Here is a 23,259-nt window from a genome sequence, read left to right as displayed (position 1 = left end):
TTTTGTTAACAAAACTTGCGAATTTGATTCTGCAATTCTTTTAAATCCAGAAGACAATCCTTACCACCCTTGAGGATGTATGGTTACTGGGGAATATTTACCTGTGTGCTCTTAAGTTCTTTCAATTCGAATGCCAATTCTATATGCCTTATATCATCTAGTACCTGCTGTCTTACCGTGTGCTGATATAAGTAGGACCATTTGAGGTGTTGTTATGTTCTGGGGTGCTACAGCCATGTGATGCAGTCTGTCTTGCTTCCATACAGCACAGGACTGGAACCCTGGCACACTATTCTTCAGTTTGCAGTTGGTTTTCCTGCTCCCGTAGTCGCCTCATCAAAGGATTTATTTAGTTCTCTCCAGAGTATAGCCTGGGTGTGCACCATTACATTTGTACTGCGGCTGGCCAGCAGCGTAAATCCCTGGCAGAAAATAGGTAGTGCTTGAACAGTGACAGCAGCAAAGTACTGTCAGTGATGTGGCTGGCTGCTGGAGTGACTCAGCCCTGAAACCCTTACTTGAGTGAGCAGTTTTTACATGCATGAAGTGTCTCTGAAGTGAGCGAGACTACCTATGTCCACCTGCTGTGGACTGCAGAGTTGGATCCTAAAATACTGTAATTTAATGGTATTTTTGAGCAGTCTATTACTGTGCCTTTCTCTTATGTGCATGAGGAGTGGTGAAACGCTGGTGATGGTATGGCAGGAGGACTTCTTTTTTTTTACTGTGTGATACGGTTGGTAAAAACAGATTTTGCACTGTGGTTGCATCTGCGTAGTTGCTGTGACAGCGTCTGCAATTCCAGGTATATATATGTGCTATTCTAACTGTGCATTCCACAGCAGCTTCTTAAAAACACAACCAAATGAATACTATGCAACACTACTATGCCCCATATGTTCAGTGCATTTTATAATGCATTGTTGGAAACAATATAAAAGAGATAAGTTCCCTAAACATTAATGGTATGACTTCATTGTACAGTAGACCATAAGGCAGTGGTAGCTGCATTGATGCTTAAGAGCATACTTTGCAATGAGGCGCACTAGGATTTAGATTCAACCTACCGTTTCTGCAATATCCCCAAATGACTTGCCTGACCTTTTGAGGCCATTAGTGCAGCACTGTGCAGTACACTATAGACATGCCCTTGAAATAGGTTAAGATTATTATTAATTTTTTTTAAAGACAGTGAATGAACTGTTTTTTTTAATTCATTTTTTCAATTACTAAGCTTAAATGATTAAGAAACCACAGTCTTTCAAGCAAATAAAGACTATCTAGTTCCTATGAACAAAATGCCTTCTCAGAAGATATTCCAAAGAGTTCAACAGGAGGAGAATGGGCATCTTCACTGAATTTGTTTCTGACTTTGGGGCTTCCCACTTTTCTGGAGGCAAAGAGATACTGGGAAGCTGAAAGCAGACATTTTTGTCCAGACAAATGAGTGCTAGTAATGAACATGTGGGTGGGGACAGAGCTGTTTGTATGCCTTGCCATAACTGGCATAACTCTTTGTACAGCGTGGGTAGGCAAACATCTATCTTTGCTTTCTGCTGATAAAATAATTTGTCCTGCTGTTGATTTCTTTGTCAGTTTTCATTTGTCAGGGAAAAGATTGTCTTCATTTTTGAAAAATGGACAGGATGGGTTTCTAGGGAGATAGGCTGCTAGTTGTACATATCTGCATTGAAAGATGCGGAGACAGCTGGAAAAGCTCATATCCCATCATCGTGACTGCTGAAGCTGATGCATTTTTGGAGGTGCTGCAGAGTAGAAATTATGTTTTGAAGTTATTGAGCAGCAAGCTATCCCCCAAACCACTAAAAGCCTGAAAAACTGAGAAACAGTAAGCCAAGTCTTAATAATGGTGTATTAATGTCTATGAAAGAATGGATTACTCCCACAATTTTTGTCAGATGGATACTTTGCAAGGAGATTCAGTTATCTGAACTTTTTTTTTTTAATACAACAGAGCTGTTGCCAATGGTTAGAGTGTTGAACAATGGTGGGTAAAAGGAGTGTTCATCAAGGCAATATGTATAGTGCTTTGCTAGCACCATCATTCTCAAGGGGGTTGTGTGTGAAGTTTGGTCTATTTCATGCAAACATCTTTGTATTAAAAAGGATTAAAATGCAATGACTGTGTTGATTAACTCTGAGCCAACCAACTCATGAAAATCCAAAATGATGTTATCAAGGTGGTGTATTTTACTGGCATGACTGCATACTGCAGTCCTGTAATTTTTTTCCATTCTGATTCTGCAGCGTTGAAGACTGTCTGCCTCGGTTCTTCGTAGGAACGTTAGTGTACAGTGGAAATATATATTGAAAAAGTGGATTCTATCTAACCTAAAAGTAGTTCTGAAACATACTTCTTTGTTACAAAGCCTCCTGCAAGAACAATCTGGCTTGACTTCACTTTGCTTAATTGTCGGTGCTGCAGATGAAAGCATGTCTGTTACCTCTTCGAAGGTTCAAGTAAAGTGAAATTGCTCAGAAAGCACCTAAGAAATCATTGGCAATTCGTCAGTGTTTTTCCAGATGTAAGTGTAACATAGAGAATAAGTTCTAAACTAGCATTTACTATGCTAGTAAATTTGTGACAGAGAAGAAAAAATTTATGACAGAGAAGAACACTGCAGCCATGTGGTACTCTCACTTGAACACACACACACTGTTCTCATCTATGCAAGATGTATTTCTTCTTTTTCTTTCTGATAGCTAATAATTTTAGAAATAAATGGAAATGTTTGTTTAGGGAGTTGATCCTAATTTGAGAAGTATCTTTATGATACTGCCAGTGAGACTTTGTATGCACTCTGTATAGGAATGAATTTAAGTCACAGTTTAGGGATGTTATTAAGTGTTCATGTATGTGCATTACTACCAGAAAATACGTGTAAGGTTTTATGTATTGTATCCACCACGTGAGTAAGCTTACAGGTTAAAGCAGTAGCTCTGCAATTTCTCAGCTCAAAATGATGTAGCAGGACTTTTGGTAGACAACTTTCTAGAGGAAAATAGAAACTCCTGGTGTTCCCTGTCAGTCTGAGCTGGAGACATATATACCTTCCTCACACCAGATCTGATGATCAGTTTAACTGAATTCATATGAGACAAAATCTAACACATCATATTTTAAGTCTAAGCTATCTCTGATTCCTCAAAGGCAGAGATTTCCTTCAAGCCATCTTCCCCTGTCCCCAGAGGTTCACCCCTAGGAACTGAGTAAGTTGGGCACTTCCCACTTTCCGAATGTACGAACATTTGTCTAGTGTCACAACCCTAAAGCTGGCTGGCTGGCTGGCTGTCTCTCTCTCCCCCATTGGCATTGAAATGATCTCTCATACTGGGCTTCAGGAAGATTTGTCACATGAGAGGGGGGCTCTCTTGAATGGTCTCAGTATTTCACGCCAATGCCAGATGAAGGGAGGAATGTTGTGGGGAAGGCTTGTGAAGTTAAGGATGATAAGCAATTTAGATAGAATGTGTTATGCTTCTTTAAGAATAAAAAAGCATTTCTTCCACCAACATCATCATAAGATACCGTAAATATGTTTGTGGATAAATCAGTCAGTACCATGATACAGGTGGGAAAACAAGGTTCTTTTTCTTAATGGGCATAAAATGAACTGCCTTCCTCCATTTAGATTTTGTCTAAATTCCAGTAAGAGAATCTATACAATCAATACAATCATAACATATTTTTCTAAACTGCTTTGGCAAAATCAAATTAGTAAATCACACTTCCAATTTATTTCCTATTTCACAAAGTTTGTCTTAACTCCTTCCCTTGCCCCTTGTTATTTTTCTCCCTCCTCTATGTAGTTTCTTGGGTTTTTCTCATATTCCTCTTGCTGGCTAGACACATGGTAGATTTTTTTATCTTGTTATTTTTTAAAAACTCCTGACACCTCCTGGACTATCTTTAATTGTTCACCATCTTTCTAGAAAATCAGTGTTCTTGTTAAGACAAAGGTCACCTTTTCCTCTGTGATTAGAAAATGTAGTTAATGGGTTCTCACGCAAATTGAGTATCAGTAAATTTCCGTAATCATTTAGCTACGTTCTTTAAGAGTTTGAAATGACCTTAACTAGCAATACAAACTTCAACTTCTCACAAATATAAATTTGTCACTCATAGATGCCTGCATGGCACGTCACTTGATACTGTGGTCAATATTGAAATAATAAACAATTTTGACATTTAAATTATCCCTTGTCTTTTTAAACTAAATAGTCTTCTAAAGATGTTACTTAGAATACACTAAGAGTCTACCGTAGATAAATGTTGGTAGAATATAAAATTATGTTTCTTGCTACTGGTATTTTATTGGTCCATATATGTTTTATTACATGTTGTTGTCTATATCAACGTAACATGCCCTGCACTCGCTAATATGAGTGGGGAAGCCTACATATTTCTTCGAGTTCTTGTTTCGTGTTTCTGGTTTGGGACATACAGTGTCTACAGATGTTGTTCATTTGCAGATACTGAAATTTGAGTTTTCCAAAACAAAACAATGCTTCCTTAAGCATGGTGCCTGTAACTAAGACATATCAACTTAGTAAATCCATGCAGGTCAGTGCAGATCAGTTGTACTCATTAAGAAAATGCAGAATTTAAGTTGATGGAAAACAGCTTGTGGTGAAAACCTGTGTAAGTATCTTTTTCTGTGCAGTTTTCGCCTCCACGGTAGAAGTGGCAATTCATGGGGGATTTTGAAAGGAACTTTCTCTGCAAACATTTAATTTATGGGCACTTTGCACGTTTATTCAGCTGTGCAGGATGATGCCCTCAGTGTCACTGTGCTGATAGAAATACCCATTTGTACAGCAGATCTTGCTTCTCAGTTCAGCCCCAGTGAAGAAAGGGGTCTTCAGAGCTATTCATGGCATTGTATGGCATAGTATAACATCACCTTGACACAACATGATTTAGGGAAGTCCCAAAACACAAGCTGTTAGTCAAGCAGGGAGGAGGAACTCAGAAGTGAGGACGTTAGTGGTCACCTTAATGTGTCAGCAGAGTTGGAAGTGGTAACCTGAAACTCACACTGTGAACACCTTGAGCCTCGTATTGCTCTGTGGTTGCACAGTGCTGGGCTCAAGACTACTTGTAGGTGCTAATATACTGCTAGTGCTGTTTAACTAATAAATGTTGTAGTTTCTTGCTAGTGCAGCATCTTGAACAAAATTGCACTTGTGACAGATTGGGCATGAAACTGGTAAACAGAGAGGTTCTAGTCAGTCATTAACGATTAAGTGCATGAACTGTCAGTGAATAAATGGCTTTTATGCACTAATACTCCGTGCAGATGATTTTATCTTTGCATTCATTGGTTTGCTAGGATGCCATTACACATGCACAAAGTATTGTTTGCATGCACTGCCACATGTAACACAGCAAGAGAAGCCAAGAAGCTAGTGTGTTTCTGAGAGACGGTGGAATGCAAATCAGGATCCATAAATTAAGCTAAATGACAGCAGTGAGGAGTAAAATGTGATGTGGGAGCCTGAACTGTGCAGTTAACCAAATGAAGGTCTTTTATTACATCACCTGAAAATAATGAATCTGATGGTTTTATCAGGAATTTATCTCTATGGAAACTCCTGTGTTCAAACACATAGACTCACTGTGTTTTGGTTCAGATTATGGAACTTGGTTATCTAAAAAGTACCAAAAACCATCAAAAGTTCTGATATGGGCTATTAGCAAAAGCATTTTTAATGTTTTCATCATCTATACCATAAGAAATGTAAAGTGCTTTTTCTCACTAATCTTTGAATGCTTACACATAATTATTATATAAAAGTATGATAGCGCTATCTGTAAGAAATATTATAGAGCCCATCTGATAAGTAGTGTTCTCATAATCGTATTTCCATTAATCCATCTTCCTTAGGGTTCAGTTTAAGAGTTCAGTCTCCTGAGTGATTTTGCTGTCTCATTAGCCTGAAACAAACTGAAAAAGCAGATCTGCCATAACAGTTTGCCTTCTTAGTTTGAAAAAATTCATATCAAATCTGTTTTCAGTCAGAGCATGGCTGGATTTCTCATTAGGTTTCAGTAATAAGCATGGGCTTCCAATATCTCCTGTTTAGGAGGAAGCAATTCCCATTGTTCCAGTTCCTGCACCTTTGGAAACTCCCAGAATCTTCATAGTATAACCTTGTATCTTTACAGAGTTATTTTAATTTATTCATTTAAGATGTTTTACATTCTTTTCCTCTCCTGTGGAGCCTTGTATTTATGAGGTAATATTATGATCTCACTGAAAGTGAGCTACTTGAGCTAACAATGGTGTTAAATGGAGCCAGGATTTCACTTGTAGTATCTAGTAAAATAAGTAAGTATTTTGTATGAACAACAATTAGTCTGTATGAACAGTTTCAAAATTTTCTCAAGCCACCCAAAAGAGGATTTATGTACTTCTTACATATTTTTAAAATATTTATATAGCAGCAATATTTGGCAACAGTGAGTTTCACTAGGTACGGTACAGAAGTTTGTGTATTACGAAGAATAGAAAATCCTGCATTCTGATAAAGTGCTTATGGGTACTTGTCCGTGGTGGCTCTGCAAAACTTTAAAAGGAAGCTTGAGCACAAGTGGGTGTCACCTTTAATAACATTTAGGTATCATGAAATGAGACCTGTGAGAATTGGACTGGAAGAGGTTTTTGAGACTAAAGGGGTTGTAATTAAAGTATTTATGGTGCCATATTTCTCCTGAAACATCTTGAATTAAATATTGTACCTCTTGAAAATGGCTCTGATGGGGTGAGAGCCAAGCTTGAGCAGTGTCAGAACTGCCTCTGAACGGAGGCTGGGAAAAAGAGCAGCATTGTTTTAGCATCGCTGCTTCTGCTTTAAGCAGTTGTCCTTTCTTTCTAAGTTGTCCTTAGATTACTGTCATATTGAGCTTGAATCCTGTACCACCTTGGCCTGACTAAAAATTTATTGTAGTGAGATGTTAAAACTGTGTCTCTCTAGAGAAGTGTACAGGATTTTTCATTCCTTTCCCACACCTGGAAGCACTTTTTCAGGTTCTCCAACTGTTTAAAAGATCTGCCATCTTTATCGTCTTTATGCTAAAGAATAACGGTTCCCTGTAAGAGGAAACATAGATTGGAAAACGGAAAGAATGGAAAATACTAAAAATGACCATGTGTCAGTTGGAGTTCGGATTCTAAGATTTCTTTTAGTGGCAAGATTCAGGTTACATCCACTTGGCTCTTTGCACAGACTTGCAAGCAGAGATAAACAACGGTATTTTATGAAGGTAGTCCTTTACTTTAACTGGAAGTACGCGTTAGCTTTCCCAGGATGATTATTGCTCACTCATCTGTCACAGAAAAGCGGAACAGGATTTGGATCAGGTCAGAGCAGCAGCAGTTTGTTACTACAGCTCTGGGGACAGCCCGGAGCAGCACCGACAGGCTCTGTGGACGTGAACCCTGCCCAAATGGGGTGGTTACAGTTCATACACCTTTAGGTTACATACCCGTTCTTCACCCAGACTGTGTCAGATAAGCGGGACATGGTAAATAACAACAGCGATTGAACACCTTCAGCTAAGGAGGCTCTAGGCACCACACCCTTTTACGAGGAATTCACTCCTTTGTTAATTATTCCTGGCACAAGACCATTAGCTGCAAATGTTTCTTAACCAGTGAGGCCTGCAGAAGCCTGTGAGACAGTAACTATTTTGCTTCCACGCATCTTTAGAAACAAGGGCTTGTGAAGTTGGCTTGTGAAGGAGAAAACTGCTCACCCCAGCCAGAGCCCGGAGTCAGTGGTCTCCACAAGTGCGTACTGACCTTCTCCTGCTCGCTTGGGAGTGTCGTACTGCATGTTAATTACACTCCTGGAACTGCTCTGATCAAGGTCAGACACTGGAGAAAAAATAGTCTAGTGGTCCACATCTCCACTGCTTTGCCTGCATGAGCTTAATATGCAGACCAATAAGTAGAAGACAGTAATTTAATTGAACACTCACAGTTTACTCACTGGCTCAGTTTTCAAACTGGAGAGTGCTGTTCTTTGACTGCTTGTCTGTAAAAGCAGGTACGGCTCTCCACAATATGTTGGGGGGGGGGGGTTGTCCTCTCTGTAGAACATATTTTGTTGCATTAAATGAGGTCAAGCAGCTGAGTCAGAATTTTGTGCAGAGATCAGGGATAGTTGCATATAGGCTTTTTTTCATTTCACGCTGTTATTTTTCCATTCATAAGCTATTTATGATAGAGGTAGGGTGTGATGAATCTTTCTTTCATCACATTGTTTGCAGTATTTGATACCAGCTTTAGGGACACGCTGAGGCAGATGTCCCGAGTAGCTTACACCATAAGTAATGTCATGGATTCAATGTTATAAGGTATTATTTGTTTTAACAATATTTAAATCAGTTCCTCAATATGTTTTTATTGCTATCTACAGTGCGAAAGGCATACACATTTATTTGCTGGTCTTGCTGCAAAAGAAGGGCCTTACACCCAAATGTCATTTTGTGAGTAAGACTTCTACTATGTGCAGATGCAGACATCTTATTCAGATGTTAAAATACCCTGTGACACTCAGTGTTTTCAAAGGGTCATGTTAGACACCTTATTTTTAAAAAGTGTTTCTTTCTGTCCCTAGGCACTGTACAGACATTATTTGCTGTGTGATCTTCATAGTCGTCATTCTGGGTTACATTGCATTAGGAATTGTGGGTAAGTAAACACAGGTATAGTAGTGCTTTCTCATACACAGGGGAAGCAACTTTGTGAATGTTAGATTTTTTAACTGAGATGTCCCTTTTGCTTATATCAATGTAAAGCTTTCTAACCAATAAGCAATGCCTTGCCTAGAAGCAAATAATGAATTAACATTCAGTGTCGGTTATAATTAGGGAGAAGTTCAAAACCATGTGTTTACTGATGAAAAACTCAAAATTAAGTGTGTTCAAGTAAAAATGACATGCTGTCATAAAGTAACTGTAATGGAAAAATTCACTTTCATTTGTCATTAATCTGACAGCAAAAGTTAGAGGTTGGTTTTAAGAGGCTTTTTATTCTGTAAAATATTACTGAAAGAACCTATGTGGGCAGTAAAAAGAGAAGTAAGAGAAATTATTTCATTTATTGTGGGATCCAGAGTTGTTTGCCCATCACAATATTCATTAATAATAGCCATTTTATTTTGTTTGTGTGAGAGAATTGTATGAATGCCTGTGTGTGAAAGGGCAAATGATGCTCTAAAATCGTTCTTACTGTGTATCTGCATGTCCGTCTGAGCTCCTTCAGTTTCCTTGTAGAAGATTGTTTTGGCCCTGCCTTACGTAGAAGAAAAGCCATTAGTTTTCATCATAATTCTGTAATACCATTTTCTGTTCTGTAGAGAGAAAAGGTTGTGCAATCTCGGTCCTTGGGGATATTCAAAAGCTGTCTGGATGTGGTCCTGGGCAACTTGTTCTAGGTGACCCCGCCTGAGCAGGGGTTTTCAACAAGATGACCTCCAGAGGTCCCTTCCAACCCCAACCATTCTGTGAAAAGCTGCTGTCTGTAGCATGAAAAGATGACTGTAAGCAAGAGTGCTTTAATCTAGGTGATTCCAGTAGCTGTCTGAGAGAATACTCTATCCTCCCCCTAAATTTTACAGTAGCATAACGTCTTCCGAGCCACAATGCTGAGCTGTCTCGTCTCACCTTGCCTGTAGTACCTGAGCACTGAACACATTCGGAAAAATCTGTTCTCTCTCTCAAGCACTGGGAATTCTCTGTGTGTATTTTTCCTTTCCCTTATTCACCTGCACTTACTACCCCATCATGAACCTTTATGTCTTCAGGAAGATGGAGAAGTGAGGGAGCAAATGGAAATACCAGCAAGCGAGAGAGGCATGGAGGGCCTTCGTAAGGAGGTGCAAAGCATGCGCTGGGAAGTGAACACCAGGGTAACAGATGGCTGATGATGCTTGCAGGTGGAAGAAATTATTTCTTTTCAGAAGTCTTTGGTTTTTTCTTATCTAATCTCTTTGAGCCTCTGTTTCGAAAAATCTATGATAACTTGAGATCTCTGAATGTAAGAAAAGTGGGCAGAGCAAAAAGTGAATTTAGAAGCTGTTCAAGCTGTGCATGATTTTATGCCATACTTCTAGAGATTACAGCAGCTCTAGGATTCTCTTTGGGGTTGGATCCGGGAAGAGAGTCCCTAACTGTACTGCATGGCGTGATTGTACAGTCAGCTTCATACCGACTTGAAATGCAGTCCTTTGACAATTTTTTCACAAGGTCAGTGTGTGATTGTGATGCTTAAGTTAACATCAGTGGCACCTGTGTGGAGGCAAGTCCAGGATATTTTTGTCTTGTAGCCACCACTGGATTCTGTGTATGCAAAATCATGCATGTACTCTCTCATCACAGTTCTGGCTATTGTTTGGATCCTGTAGGCCCTTTCTTTGCTATGGAATGAAGCATCTTCTTGCCCTCATGGCATAATTGAATTGTTCTCACTTTGCTTAAATCCAAATTGACACTAATGTTCATTTGACTTGTGAAAGTATTTGGAGCAGAAGTAGTCACGTGACTCCCTGTTATAGGAGATTGGAGAGGCACTTAGCAGAATATACATGGAATATATATCTCTGCTTACTAAACCTGCTCTGGAATAGACTAAAGAAAAGAAGGTAAATTATTAGTCCTAAGAAGCAACAATAGCTGCTGGACCATCCATAGCTGTTGCAGACCTGCCATGCCTCCCTCTTGGTGCTGGGAGTATGCCGTGTCTGAAGGACATCCCTCTAATATCTGTGCCGTTGTTGTCCTCTTCCTACCCGATTGACTGATTCTTCATTGATGTTCTGCTCTGTCTTTCTGTCACTGCTCAAATGCAAAGCCAGAACTGAAGAAGCTGGACTCAGAATTTGTTGTTTTCTTGAGCATACAAATGCTCTTGTGTGTGGGGACCTGCTCCTGTGCAGACAGGCAGTATTCTGAAGCGCTGCTACCTGAACAAAGGGAAAGGAGACCATTGGCAGTTTCTAGCTGTACAGTATTCTTGTGCTGCCGGATCTTGGCTCTCTTTCCAGCACTATATAAATCTCCTTAATTTTTTTCGCTAGAACTTTATGTCAACTTTGCATGTGCACGTCCAAAGAACCCCGTATGCTAGATGTTGCAGAACGAAGAGAAGCAGCAGAAGAGGACTGGCCAGTTCCTTGCTGCTTCATGTCTATAATCTCAGACAATGTAGTTACTGGGATATGAGGCAATGAATTGGTCATATTCCCTGCTCTGCACATGCAGTGGTTTCCTACTGGGCACGAGGCATCTGAACAGCCTTCTCTTGCAAGCCTTATGAAATACTGGTTAGAACTAGAATCTGTTCCTGGAACCAGATACTGAATTTGTAGCTGGTGACTTTTTCTACCTTTATACAGAGAGGATTTGAATTTTCAATCTAGAAACATTTAGTTCAGCTCCAAGTCCAGATCCATGTGGTCTCTGCTTTTTGTCTTTCCTTGTACTGTGCTTCAGCTATTCTTTTTACTGTAATTTATTTCTAAGTAAAAGATGAGATCAGCTTTGGTACAGTTCCAGGGGCCAGCCCTGTACAAAATACATGAGAGTCAAAGAATTTCACATTAAGAGAAAATAGATTATAAATCAATCCTTAGTAATGAATTATGCCTTATTATAGAAAAAAACTAAGTAGATTTCTGCAGTTTCTTGAATATGTGTGAATACTGTTCTGGATCCCTGTTTAATTGGCTTGAGAAGTAAACAATAAATGCAGGTTCATCACACAACTGCTATGACTGAAAATCTGAGTCAAATTTTGCCCTCAGTATTGTATGCATAGCTCACATAGGCTTCAGCTGTATGTGTGTCTGTGTAACAGTGGGGTAGAATTTTTTTATGTTTCAGGGGGGCTGAAATGTAGTCTGAGTAAAAGATAATCAGTTCTCCTTGAAAGATGAAACCAAATGATTTTTGATACTAGCCTTTCTTAGTTCTGCTTCAGTGATGGCTGCTGTTGGGTAACTGTACTGAATAGAAATAGTTATTCTATGATGTACTTTCTTATCATTCTTTTAAGTTTACAGATGAACTAATAGTGCTAATTTAACATTTCGTGTAGTTTTCATTCCTATCAAACTGACTTAACTCTTCATGTTTATTTCAGAGACACTGGGCTTATCCGGGAGATACTTTACAAATGTTTAGCCTCTTAATTTAAAATTCTTTTAATTCAGAAAAGTGCACATAAAAGGCAGCAAATAAGTTATCTTGGAAAAGAGCCTCACATTCCAAAGGACAGGTTAATACAAAGTAATAACTCTTGTTGTATTGCTTCAAGGGGTGCTTATACAATACCAGTGTTATCAACATGGATTTACAAATTCTGTATCATGTGTTCTATTACCTCTTTCAATACATTAGTAAATTGCTTGTGTTAAAAAACCATAAGAACAATTTGGCAGGTCAGTTGCTCCATACATTAAAACATTAAAAATATACCTTTAAGGGAGGTAAAATAATGATATGAAAGACTGGCCTTTCAAAAAATACACAGTAGAGGGAATGAGACAGATGGTATAAATGGATTTGCAGTTCATTTTTAAGTATCGCAGGACGCCATTGTTTTAATCATGTCTTCTCCTTGACAGGATGCTTTCCAGCCTTTACAACCACTGACATAGCCCAAAGAGCACAGAAAAAAAGGAGTGCATCTGATAGACATTTACTGACAGGCATTAGCTATTTTTGATACTGTCCATGTGTGTTGACTCCACATCAATAAAAAGACTGACATAACTGCAGGCCTCCCAAAAATGCTACACCGGTGTCATAGGATGTCACATTGTTGCTCTGAGGGCTTGTCAACTGTGTAATATGGTTCAGCTGTTCTTTAATTTTCTTTTTTAGCCCAGATGTTTGTGCCAGCACTCAGACTGCAGCCTTATGAGCATCAGAGCATGCTGCAATAAAAATTTTATGTGGCTGGATTCCTTTTCTTGATAGTGCTTGATAGTAAGTCACCAATAGTGCAGCACAACATGCAAAACATGGTGCTGCTCTGTCAGGCTAGTTCTTAGAATAACCTTCTTCACTGAGTGAGAACTGTTGAATTAGGTACCTATTCTTCACTGACTAGGCCAGAAAAATTGTGTATTTATCACATGGATTCTTTCACTGTCATTGCCCTAAGTTTGCAAAGAAGGTGACAGAGGATTAAGTTTATTAGTCTTGATGGTTCGCCCTGGCACAGGCAATGAAGGAAGCTGCGTATTTTCTCTTCTTTTGGTCATTTCCCTTCTCTTTCTGCTGCAGAGTTAATTAAATGCTAAATGCATATGTTGTAAATCAGACCCAATTTTTTGTTTCACTTTGGAATTTAGCTGAGAGGCGACTTCCTCCATCCACCCAGCAGCTGATCCCAGTGATGGAATTTCACAAAGTGTGCTAAATCTATTTTTTAAAAGCAGATTCTTTTTGATACTGTTTTATTAAAAACATGACTGAAACCTTAGGCACACAGGACAACTACTGCCAAGCAGTAGTAGTTTTAGACAATTTGATAATGGCAAAGCAGGTACAGTCTGAACAGAAATTCTATTCAGAAGTGAGCAGTGTGTTCCATTGTTTATACTCTGCTAATTCCTGGTAATAATTGAGAAACACACTGCAAAAGATGAGTGATCAATTCGAGACCAAGGATTGATACAAACCCAGTGAAACCAAGGGAGACTTTTGAAATATTTCAGCAGACTTTGTATTAGAACTAAAAAGCAAGGAGAATACACTGCTCTGCCCATTTGATGAGCTGAGTTTTATTCTTGCTGGCTGTATTAGTCCACCCAAACAGGCTGAAGGAAGTAAGCCTAGGTCACATGGGCCCTTCTTATGGAAAGATCCTTAATAAGACTGAGATAGCAAAAAAACCCAACCAACATTATGTTACAGTGTTTATTTCCTTTCTCCCAAGTTTGTCTGAGGAGTGAAAAATAATTCCGTGGTTAACATGCTACTTAGGAAAGGGATATTGTTGGCAGTAGCGACTACTTCCAAATTATCTATATGAAGCTGATATAAGTCTTGCTACAAAATTCTCATCGGTACTTTGAATCTGGCATGGTGGGGCTTATCTCTACTGCTTCCTGTTTTGCTGGCATTAAAAAAAAAATACAGTCAAATGCGAAAAATGGGTCCCTTTAAATAATGTGCCAAACTAATTGAAAACAAACTAATTCTGAGGCTGGGAAAACACCGATGTATTAGAGTCATCTAACATCATACAAGTAAGGTCTGAAAGGTCTTTCAGGTCTGTATAGAAGCTTGATCCATTTGGGACCAGGCTTTTACATGTATGAAAAACAAAGTCATATTAAAGTAGAAAGAAAAACTCCCTCTCACCAGGGTCATGATGGAAGAAAGTGTACATGGCATAACCTACAGCCTCATTGTACACATACGAGTTATCAACTGACTACAGGAGTTCCTAAGAGAGAGTTGATGCCTCCTATACGTTCCTATTAAGTAATGCTACTGAAACAAGTAAGTGGGGGCTAACAAATGAAAAAGGAAATGGGGTTTAACACTGGTGAAGCACTTCAGCTTTCTCTGAGCATCAGAACACCACAGTTAATCTGAAATGCAGTTAATCTGAATGTTCAGAAAGTGTTTGATACCAAGCAGCAGGTTAATTTACAAACTCAAAAACACAGGAAAACTAACGTAGGTTAAAAAGAACTAGCAGATTCATTTTGGTAACCTAAAACCACTCCAGGTGAAAGGTAGCATTACAGATTCTCGGTAACTATTTGCAAGTCATTGGAGAGATGTTGTGCATCTGTCCCAAACATTTCAATATATTTACAGTCTGCTGCTCTGAGATCTTACATAGGTTCTGTCTCTACTGCACGTATCATTATTGTTAAGCACTGTTATTCTTACCAAAGTGACCTTGAGGAGAACAACAGTTTCATGAATGACTAAATACAATGTCACGAAGTTGAGAGAAAATGGGGTAATTACAGAGAAGCAAGTTCAAGGTGGTTTGCATAAATCAAAGCCTAAAATGTATGCTAAAAGGGAGCTCCTGACATTCAGTATATAGTGCAAGAGGGGGAAGGTTGGGACTAAAATCTTTGTGATACCTGTAATCTTTTCCACATAATAGAAGCACAAGGAAATGTTTGGGAGAACATCAATGGTCTTTTCTAACAGTTCCCTAGCAACCTGATTTTAGGGTGTCAGCTCAGGGTAGTGATATGGAATTATATTCTGGCATTATATTTTACTTTCAGATGACACTTAAAAATAAATGAAATTTCTGTTATTTAGGGTCAAATTATCAGTTAGTAGTCAGAACAGTTCAAAGGCTCATCATTGGCTAGTCATGAAGGAAGCTTAGTCAGGTTTGCACACTACAGCTTAGAAATAACAATACTAATAGTAATAGCTGGTGTGTACTTGATCCTCAAAGGGAAATAATGGTGCAGGTGAAAATGGCTTGGAGAAGAAATCCTGCTTCGAAGTGGAGAAAACAAGTTTAAAAGTTCAATATAAACATCTCTTCCTATTCAGTACTATGGTTCTTGCTAGCATATAATATGTAAGTTGCCACGTGCAGACCTAGTAACTGAAAAATGGGACAATTGCCAAGTGAGAGGTTAGGAAATGTTTTAATTTACAAAGTGAGAATTTCTTTCCATTCTTAGTGCAAATGGAGTCCATTAGATTCAGTCACACCCTGTGTATTTCTGTCACGCCCCCAGGTAATCCCATGGATTTCAACGCCATTGTGGTTGTTTCTGAACACTCACATTTGTCTACATAGTTAGCTCCTCTTCTTTCCCCTTTTAATAATCATTATTTTTTAAGTCCATTACATCATATTTTGGATACAACCGAGATATATGCGCCCTGAAGGTAAAAAGTGAACTGTTTTGCTTTCTTCCTGATTCATCCATATCTTAGTTCAGTTTAGTTTGGTTTATATTTTAGTTTTGCATTAGGAAATCTACAAATCAGTACTCTTCAGCGGTGGTCAACAAAGATTACGATGGTGCATTAGAGGTGATACATTTTCATGCTAGTGAGTTTCAACTGTTAACTGTGCACATTTGACTAAAATGTTAAAAGATATGTGTATATTTGCAGCTTGGGTGCACGGTGACCCCAGGAAAGTGATTTATCCAACTGACAGCTATGGGCAGTTCTGTGGTCAGAAAGATACCCCCAATGAGTGAGTACGAAATCAATTCACATACTTTTATTACTCATGCACTATGAATACGATGTGATGTTTCAAATCTCTCTGTCTCCTAGGGGTTCTTGTGGGAAGTTGAAGAGACAGTGACGCTCTTATTGTATTTATTCCGAATAAAGTTCAGAAATAGATTAGTTGCTCAGTGCAAATCTAGACCCAAGTTATTAGTATAATGCAGTTGTTTTCATCGTTCAGAGAATATTTTTGGTAAAGTATCAATATAACTTAAAGACTGCATCACTAATTGTATAGGAAGTGACTAGCTGGCACACCTTTTAACTGCCGAAGTTTAGATAGTTAATAGCCCATCCAGTAATTCTTCTGTCCACCGTGGGATAAGAGTAGTCCTAAAGCATTGTAGCCTGCTTCTCAGTTTTTCTCAACATGCACGAAATAACAGAAAAGACCATTGTTTTTTCCTGGTGCTTATCCAGTGCCAGTAGAGAGGAGACGGAATGATCAGGAAGACCATTCCGTCTGTAACCGTACCTTTCTTGGGGTTATCAGCCAAACGGCTCTATTTACTTGTGTCAGTTTCCCAGTCTTTTTAAATTTTGAATTGTGAGAGATAAATTAATTAGTTGCTATCAACAGAGTACTTCTACATGAAAATAGCTGCTCAGGAAAGAAAGATGTCGCATCAATGTTTTCTCTGAAAATCTAAGTGGTTTATGAAACAGAATTTTAAAAATAGTTTGCTTTTTCTCATCATCTCCCTTTTAAAAAGTAAGTATTAGGCACCCTTTAAGCCCTTGTCATGGTCAAGAAGCTGGATGCTATGTAGGAAGCAAAAGAAGCAAAACAGAAGCTAGTGTTTGATAACAGCTCTTTGGTGCTTCTTTCTTTTCCCATTTAGTTTTCTGGGAAAAAACTGAGGAAGCCACTGTCCAAAGGGCAGTTCAGAAGGGGAGGAGCAGGAGATAGGGAGTGGAACAGAGTAGAGCTAGGACTTTGTATCCTCTCAAGTTTTTTTTTACAGAGGAAACAGACTAGATAGTGTAAGAAGACCTGTTCCACCCTCCGGCTAAGATTCTTCACAGCAGTTGTTGGAGAGTGCAACTTCCTGAAGAGGGAAAACTAGGAGAAAAAGTTGCAGTGTTGTGTGCGTTCCCCTCACTGCATGCCTTCTTTGCTCCCCCTCCTCCTTGCCCCCAATTTGTCCTTGTCCCCTCTCTGGTCTGTAGGCAGCAGTGGGCAAATGGGGTTGGGAGTCTCAGACACACAGCATCCATGCACTGTGTGGCATGTAGCCAGGTGCTTCTCTCTGGTTCTTATCATCCATTCCCATTCCCTCCTTCTCTTGGTTACTCAAGTCTTCCCTTTAGTTATTTTTCACAATGTGATTTTCAGTTTGTATTCACAGACGTCCCTCCATATATATGATTCCTGGAGAATAATACAGCTTCTGAGACTGCATTTTGGCACTTATTGAGGAGTTTCTTATAACAATATAAGCTGAAAGACACATAATACATCCTAGCAGGAGTGTTTATGGCAGTAGGCCAGGAGGCCCCTCTGAACAAGTTCCTCTAGTCCCTCGAAGTGGAGGTGTGGGATGTGCTTGTCAGGCCTTCGTTGATACCATTGTCAGATTTTTCAGATGCCCTGAAGGTAAGCAGTGTGAAAGGCTAACCCAGGACTATGGTTGTCCAAAGTCCCCAAGGGCTTAGTCTGAGACTTTTTTCTTGGAAAGTGATCACAGTCTCTGTTTTGAATCTTGTGCTTGAAACAAGCATTTCCAGCAATCTCACTGAGGAGTAGAAGAGAGAAGCTAAAAACCAAGCCAACACTCACAGCTCATGCAAAAACCCATTTAAACTCCAATGAATTCCATGCAGTCAATTTAATTCTACCTTGTGTTGTCACATGAGTCTCTCTTAGGCCTCTTTGTGTCTCCCTGTAATCCATCCATGAATTTCCATGTAATCTTTAAGCTTGTTTTGCCTTCTATAGAGCACAGCATAATCACAGACTACAGCACAATTTCATTATAAAGAATACAGACCTAGTGCTCAGTGGCTGTTTTCTTGTGTTACGTATATGTTTAAACTTTCTTTTCTGCTGTCAATATCAGCAAGTGGGCTGAGACGTAAGAAAAAAACAAGATTTCATTAACGGCTTTGAGCAGCTCACAGATTTTAAATACTGTTAAGAAACTATTGAAGAACAATGACATTTCAGTCCAAAATTTTATTTTATTGATTTGAAGAAATAACAACTATTTACAGTGAATTGTTTTTGCCAGGATGCACGTTTTGTTAAACAGTGCATAGTAGAACATACCTCAGTAAAAACAATTTAACCTTGTAAAATGTCAGGCAGTTGACCTAATCCCAGTTTTAAAGGGAGCTTGAATGTGCAGTGATGCTATATGATGGCTTTGAAGGCATAGCCATATTCAGCAATTGCTGGGAGTCACGTCCTGGTGGAAGATCAGAGGATATGTCCTGGACTGGGGGATACAATGAAGAGATGTGGGAGCAGGACTTGTGCCAAGTCTGCAGATAGAAGAGGGGCAGCCTTGTTAGCCCAAGCACACATCATTGTAATACTGCCATCCTGCTCCCAAGGCAGAGCCCCTCTGTGCTGCATTGCCACAGTGGGGGTCAGTGGTGGCTCAAACACTGCTTACTCTGTTCTCTTGCATGTCATAGGCCATAGGGGGGCATATGCACCATGATTTCTCATAGGGGCACTGTATAGTGCTGGCACGGCTAGCTGACTTTGAAGCCTTCTGTAAACAGGGCAGGACTACTACCATACTATCTTCACTAGAGCTATCTGATAATTTTCTGACATAGCAAAGATTAACAGCATATTTTGCTGTCTTCAAAACCCAGGTGTTTAAATCCAGAGGTCTTGGGTTAATCAGTTTTCAACAAATCCAAACTGAGGTGGCAGCTACCTCAAGGTCCCAAGTTCCAGAAGCTGTCAAGTGTGTGGATTCTGGGGTGCAAACCCCTCAGACTGTCCCTTATTTATATCAAAGGAGGGTTATGAGTGTTATTAGCAGATGCTATCATCATTCTGTTTCCTGGCCAGCTGCTTTCGGTTTCCAACCATAAAGAGCTTTTGATTGATTTTGGTGCCACCTTCGGATCAATGAAAAATAGGCAGCTTTTACAGTGTAGTATTTGCTGACAGTAATTTTGCGTGCAGTACATACACAGTGTGTTCAGTGTAAGCAAAGGGACCACAGTGTTTTTGCAGGGGTATTTTACAGACCTCACTTCTTAGAGGCAGGACTACAGATACCTGTAACAGTGCCTAAGGTTGTTCCAGCTTAAAACGTTGCTGTGGAAAAAAATTCCAGTTGCAGAGATGTCTTGGCACAGAACATTCAGGGTCTGCTTGGGATTTGGTTTTTTGTCTTGTGTTTGTACTATGACCGTTCACAATCAATAAAATTTAAATATTGATGTATGCTATAAATCTTTGAATGGTAGGATGTATAAGCACCCATATTTATAACATTAATTATCTTATATCCGCTTCCGTAGGAACAAGACCATTTTGTTTTACTTTAACATTCTGAAATGTGCCAGCCCCGTAGTGTTAATAAACCTACAGTGCCCTACAACACAGGTGAGTGAAATACAGAGATAAAATATTTTCCCTGCCTCTTGGTCGTGGTGCTTAAGAACTAGACATACATTTGTCTTGATTTAAAAATTGCTGTTCATATCCTTCAAAATATAACACGTTTGTTTTATAGATGACGTGTAACACATGGTCTCTGTAGCCTGTGATGGTTAGAAAAAATAAATAGAAATGCACGAGATTGTGTATGTTGGATAAGAGTTGACAAAAAAAAGTCTGGTTAGTTGAATACAGTAATTTGTTACTTACTATTTCATCACAGACAGCTATCCAGTAGTAATCAGTGCATGCAGAAAATAATTTTGATTGTCATCTAGGGTTTCCCAAACTAGACATGTTCAAGAAAATGTGCATATCCCCAGTGACAGGAGTATCTGGGTGTAGTTAGAGCCTATGGCACTTTCAAAAGTGAAAATCTTGAATATCTTGAAAGCTTTGTTCTTGCCTTATTCCACGATTTGTACTCCCTTAGCCGTGCTGCAACTTCTCGTGAAGCTGTGAAATAAATTCAATCACTGAACTTGTGTGGGTTAAAATTATCCTCCTGACCTTTTTTACATGAGACCATTTTACTGACCTGGTTTGTTGAACAATTGCACAACCAGTTATGTCAGTTCATCTTAAAAGGCAACAACTTATGGCATGGGGTAGGTCAGAGGAATTAGATGTAGGACTGCTCTGATCCACCTTTGCTGCCAAAGTAATTGTACTGTGTAATTAAACTGCAGGTGACAGAATATGGTCTCAGCCATCTTGCCAACATTCAGTGAAGTCCAGTATTAATTTGGATGAGGGTTGTTACATGGTAACCAATTTACTGATTACAAATGTTAATTGTCCATTTATTTGACTATCATTTTAAAATGTTTCCCATTCCAGCTTGCCCTTACTCCTGATCCCTATCCTTGATAGATGTTTCTGGCCTATCAGTTAGTGTGACCGTATGGACTATTTGACACAGCTGAAGAGATGGAAATCTCCAGCAAGGAAGAGCAAGAACCCTCTTAACACTGACCAGTTGCTGTCAGAATGGAAACTTTCTCTATCAGCAGCAGATTTGCTTCAGGAATCCCCATCTGTCCACATGCAGACACCGACACTGTTACCCTGCAGTCTTTAGACACTGCTGCTGGAACAATTCAGCCTGTTCAGAAATACTGAGGTCATTGTGTGGGATTTGACTGGTGCTGTGGTCAAGTTGGCAGTGGTCATGAATCAAGTAAGGTGACATACTTGTTGAAGGAGAGTTTGGGGGAGCAGAGTAGTTATTTTGTTTATTTTCAAACATACAACATCTCCAAAACTGAGAATGTTTTTGAATGCTGTTTGCTACTGCAGATGGTTAATTCTGTGGTCTTCTGTGAAAATGCTGAAGAAACGTTTGTTTGATAATTCCACTTTTGAACTTCAGACAGGGTCTTTCATTCCTGTCCCATTCATATCAAATAGCAGGAGAAAAAACCACCCAAGAACCGGCATGGGAAGAGCTTCAGTTCTTGAGTAAGACACTGTTGTTACAGTTCACTGGATCCATAGACAGCACATTTCATTGCCTGTTTCATAGATGGCAAACTGAGGTTATAGTAAAGCGTATACTGGTTAGTCACCTGTTGTCCCAGCAAGGACAAAACTCTTCTTTCTTTCTTCCTTGGCCTGTGGGTAGTCCATAGGACTGTAGTACTCATCTAGAAAGACCCTCTTGCAGCATCTGCCCTGTTCTAAGGATTAGTAGAAGATCTTTTCCCAAAATTCCTTTAAGTGAATCATATATGGCGGAATGCCCTTGAGGTGAAATGCAGTTTCGTGCGTGATGTCTCTCTGGTACTTGGACAGCAGAGCTTTGCAAAGGGTGTTTGGATAGCACAGCTTTGGAAACAGAGAACAGCCTTCTAGAAAAGGTTGAAACTTGCTAAAAAGATGGACTTCCAACTACCTCACAGTATTTAGGAGCAGTGAGGAGTCAGAACGGCTGTACACTTGCATGATTCCAGTGACCAGCAGAGCCTTCACAGTCTGTGTACTGGGGCGGCTGCTTCTCCATTACATAAATCTAAATCATAACTTCTGAGTGGATGCATTCATCAAACCCCAGTCCTCACTTGATTTCTCACATAAATCTGGTTTATAATGGCTGTACCTTGAGTGGTGTGAATTTCATTCCTGGCATGTGCACCCCTCTTGCTTTGTAACTAGGGGAGATTCATCATTAGTCAGTAGTAAAAAGTCACCTTTGACTGGTTTACACCTAACCTGACTTGAACAATATCTGTGGAGATATATTTGACTGAAGACACTGTGTGGAAGGGTGGAACAATTTTAGCTGCATGAGACTATTTTAATAAAGTTCTCCTTATAAATGTAACAGAAAGAAATTACGTGTATCCTGTGAAAGTAGCTACGGCACCACCTTGCTCATATACGTTGTTGCTGATGGAAGTAGAGGAGGATGCCACAGATTTTTTCCTGGTGTTCAAAAAAACCAAAAACAGACTGAAAGCTCTGCGTATCTACCAGAATGTGTAGAAACTGAGAAGATACAGAGAGTGACTTGATATGCCAGATATGAGGAGAGACTTTGAAAGTGTATTCTATCAAAGAATTTTAGAAGCATTCATCTAGGGAATCAAAAGGAAAACGTATGTGCCTTTCTAAATACTGCAGTAAGCATTACTGAAGGCAGTTCCATAAAACAGTGCACGTTCATAGATGGCCTTTTTCTTGCTTTTTAATTGCGCTGACTTTCCTTACCCTTCTCTAGCCCCAGTGTATTTTTACTCATTTTTTTTCTTTTCTTGCAGCTTTGTGTCTCCAAGTGCCCAGACAGGTTTGCAACCTACATTGATGTTCAGGCTTCCTACAGGTATAAACCAGATCAGTGGAATTACTTCAGGCAGTTCTGCAAACCTGGTTTTAACAATCCTCGCAAGGTGTGTATGTATCAGTAGGTGATGGAATGAATACATTCTTTCTTAAAGCAATATGTAATATGCATGATTTTACTGAGCTACATCAAAGCTTTGAATTATTCTGATTTCACCATATAAGGAATTGTCCCATATATATGGTTTGACAGTGATTTAATCAGAGGTGAATGCCCACCAAATCCCCCACTCTATAAATGATTACCGTTTGCTTAAAAGAATATCTGCAGCTACCCATGTAGTTGCAGTGGCAAGCAACTGCAACTTGCCAGTTGTGGCAAGCAGTATCCTTTAGTACTTAGGTACTCCACAGCAGTACAGCAGAGTATCTTAAACCAGTTCTTAAGGCTCCTGAGTCATCTATAGCTACTTAGGAATTTAGCTAAGAAAGTTAATCTATCCTTCATGAGACTGATTTTGCATTCAAATGCACTGCATTATTTCTCGCATCTTTAAAACACCTTGTAATTCAGCTATAT

The 23,259-nt window shown here is 39.3% G+C and overlaps 1 protein-coding gene across 1 annotated transcript in view; it reads left to right on the top strand.

Annotated features, from left to right (window-relative positions):
* SLC44A5 (solute carrier family 44 member 5) overlaps window positions 1–23,259 on the top strand; it is a 52,257-nt gene that overhangs the window by 4,534 nt on the left and 24,464 nt on the right. The window contains exons 3-6 of the mRNA XM_059821797.1: window positions 8,647–8,720; window positions 16,151–16,235; window positions 19,760–19,844; window positions 22,658–22,786. Coding sequence (XP_059677780.1) covers window positions 8,647–8,720; window positions 16,151–16,235; window positions 19,760–19,844; window positions 22,658–22,786 — 373 coding nt within the window. The remainder of the gene's footprint in view (window positions 1–8,646; window positions 8,721–16,150; window positions 16,236–19,759; window positions 19,845–22,657; window positions 22,787–23,259) is intronic.

Source organism: Gavia stellata, chromosome 10, assembly GCF_030936135.1.
Source record: "Gavia stellata isolate bGavSte3 chromosome 10, bGavSte3.hap2, whole genome shotgun sequence".
NCBI lineage: Eukaryota > Metazoa > Chordata > Aves > Gaviiformes > Gaviidae > Gavia > Gavia stellata.
Note: the sequence above shows the minus strand (reverse complement) of the source record. Positions and strands in the feature narration are given on the sequence as shown.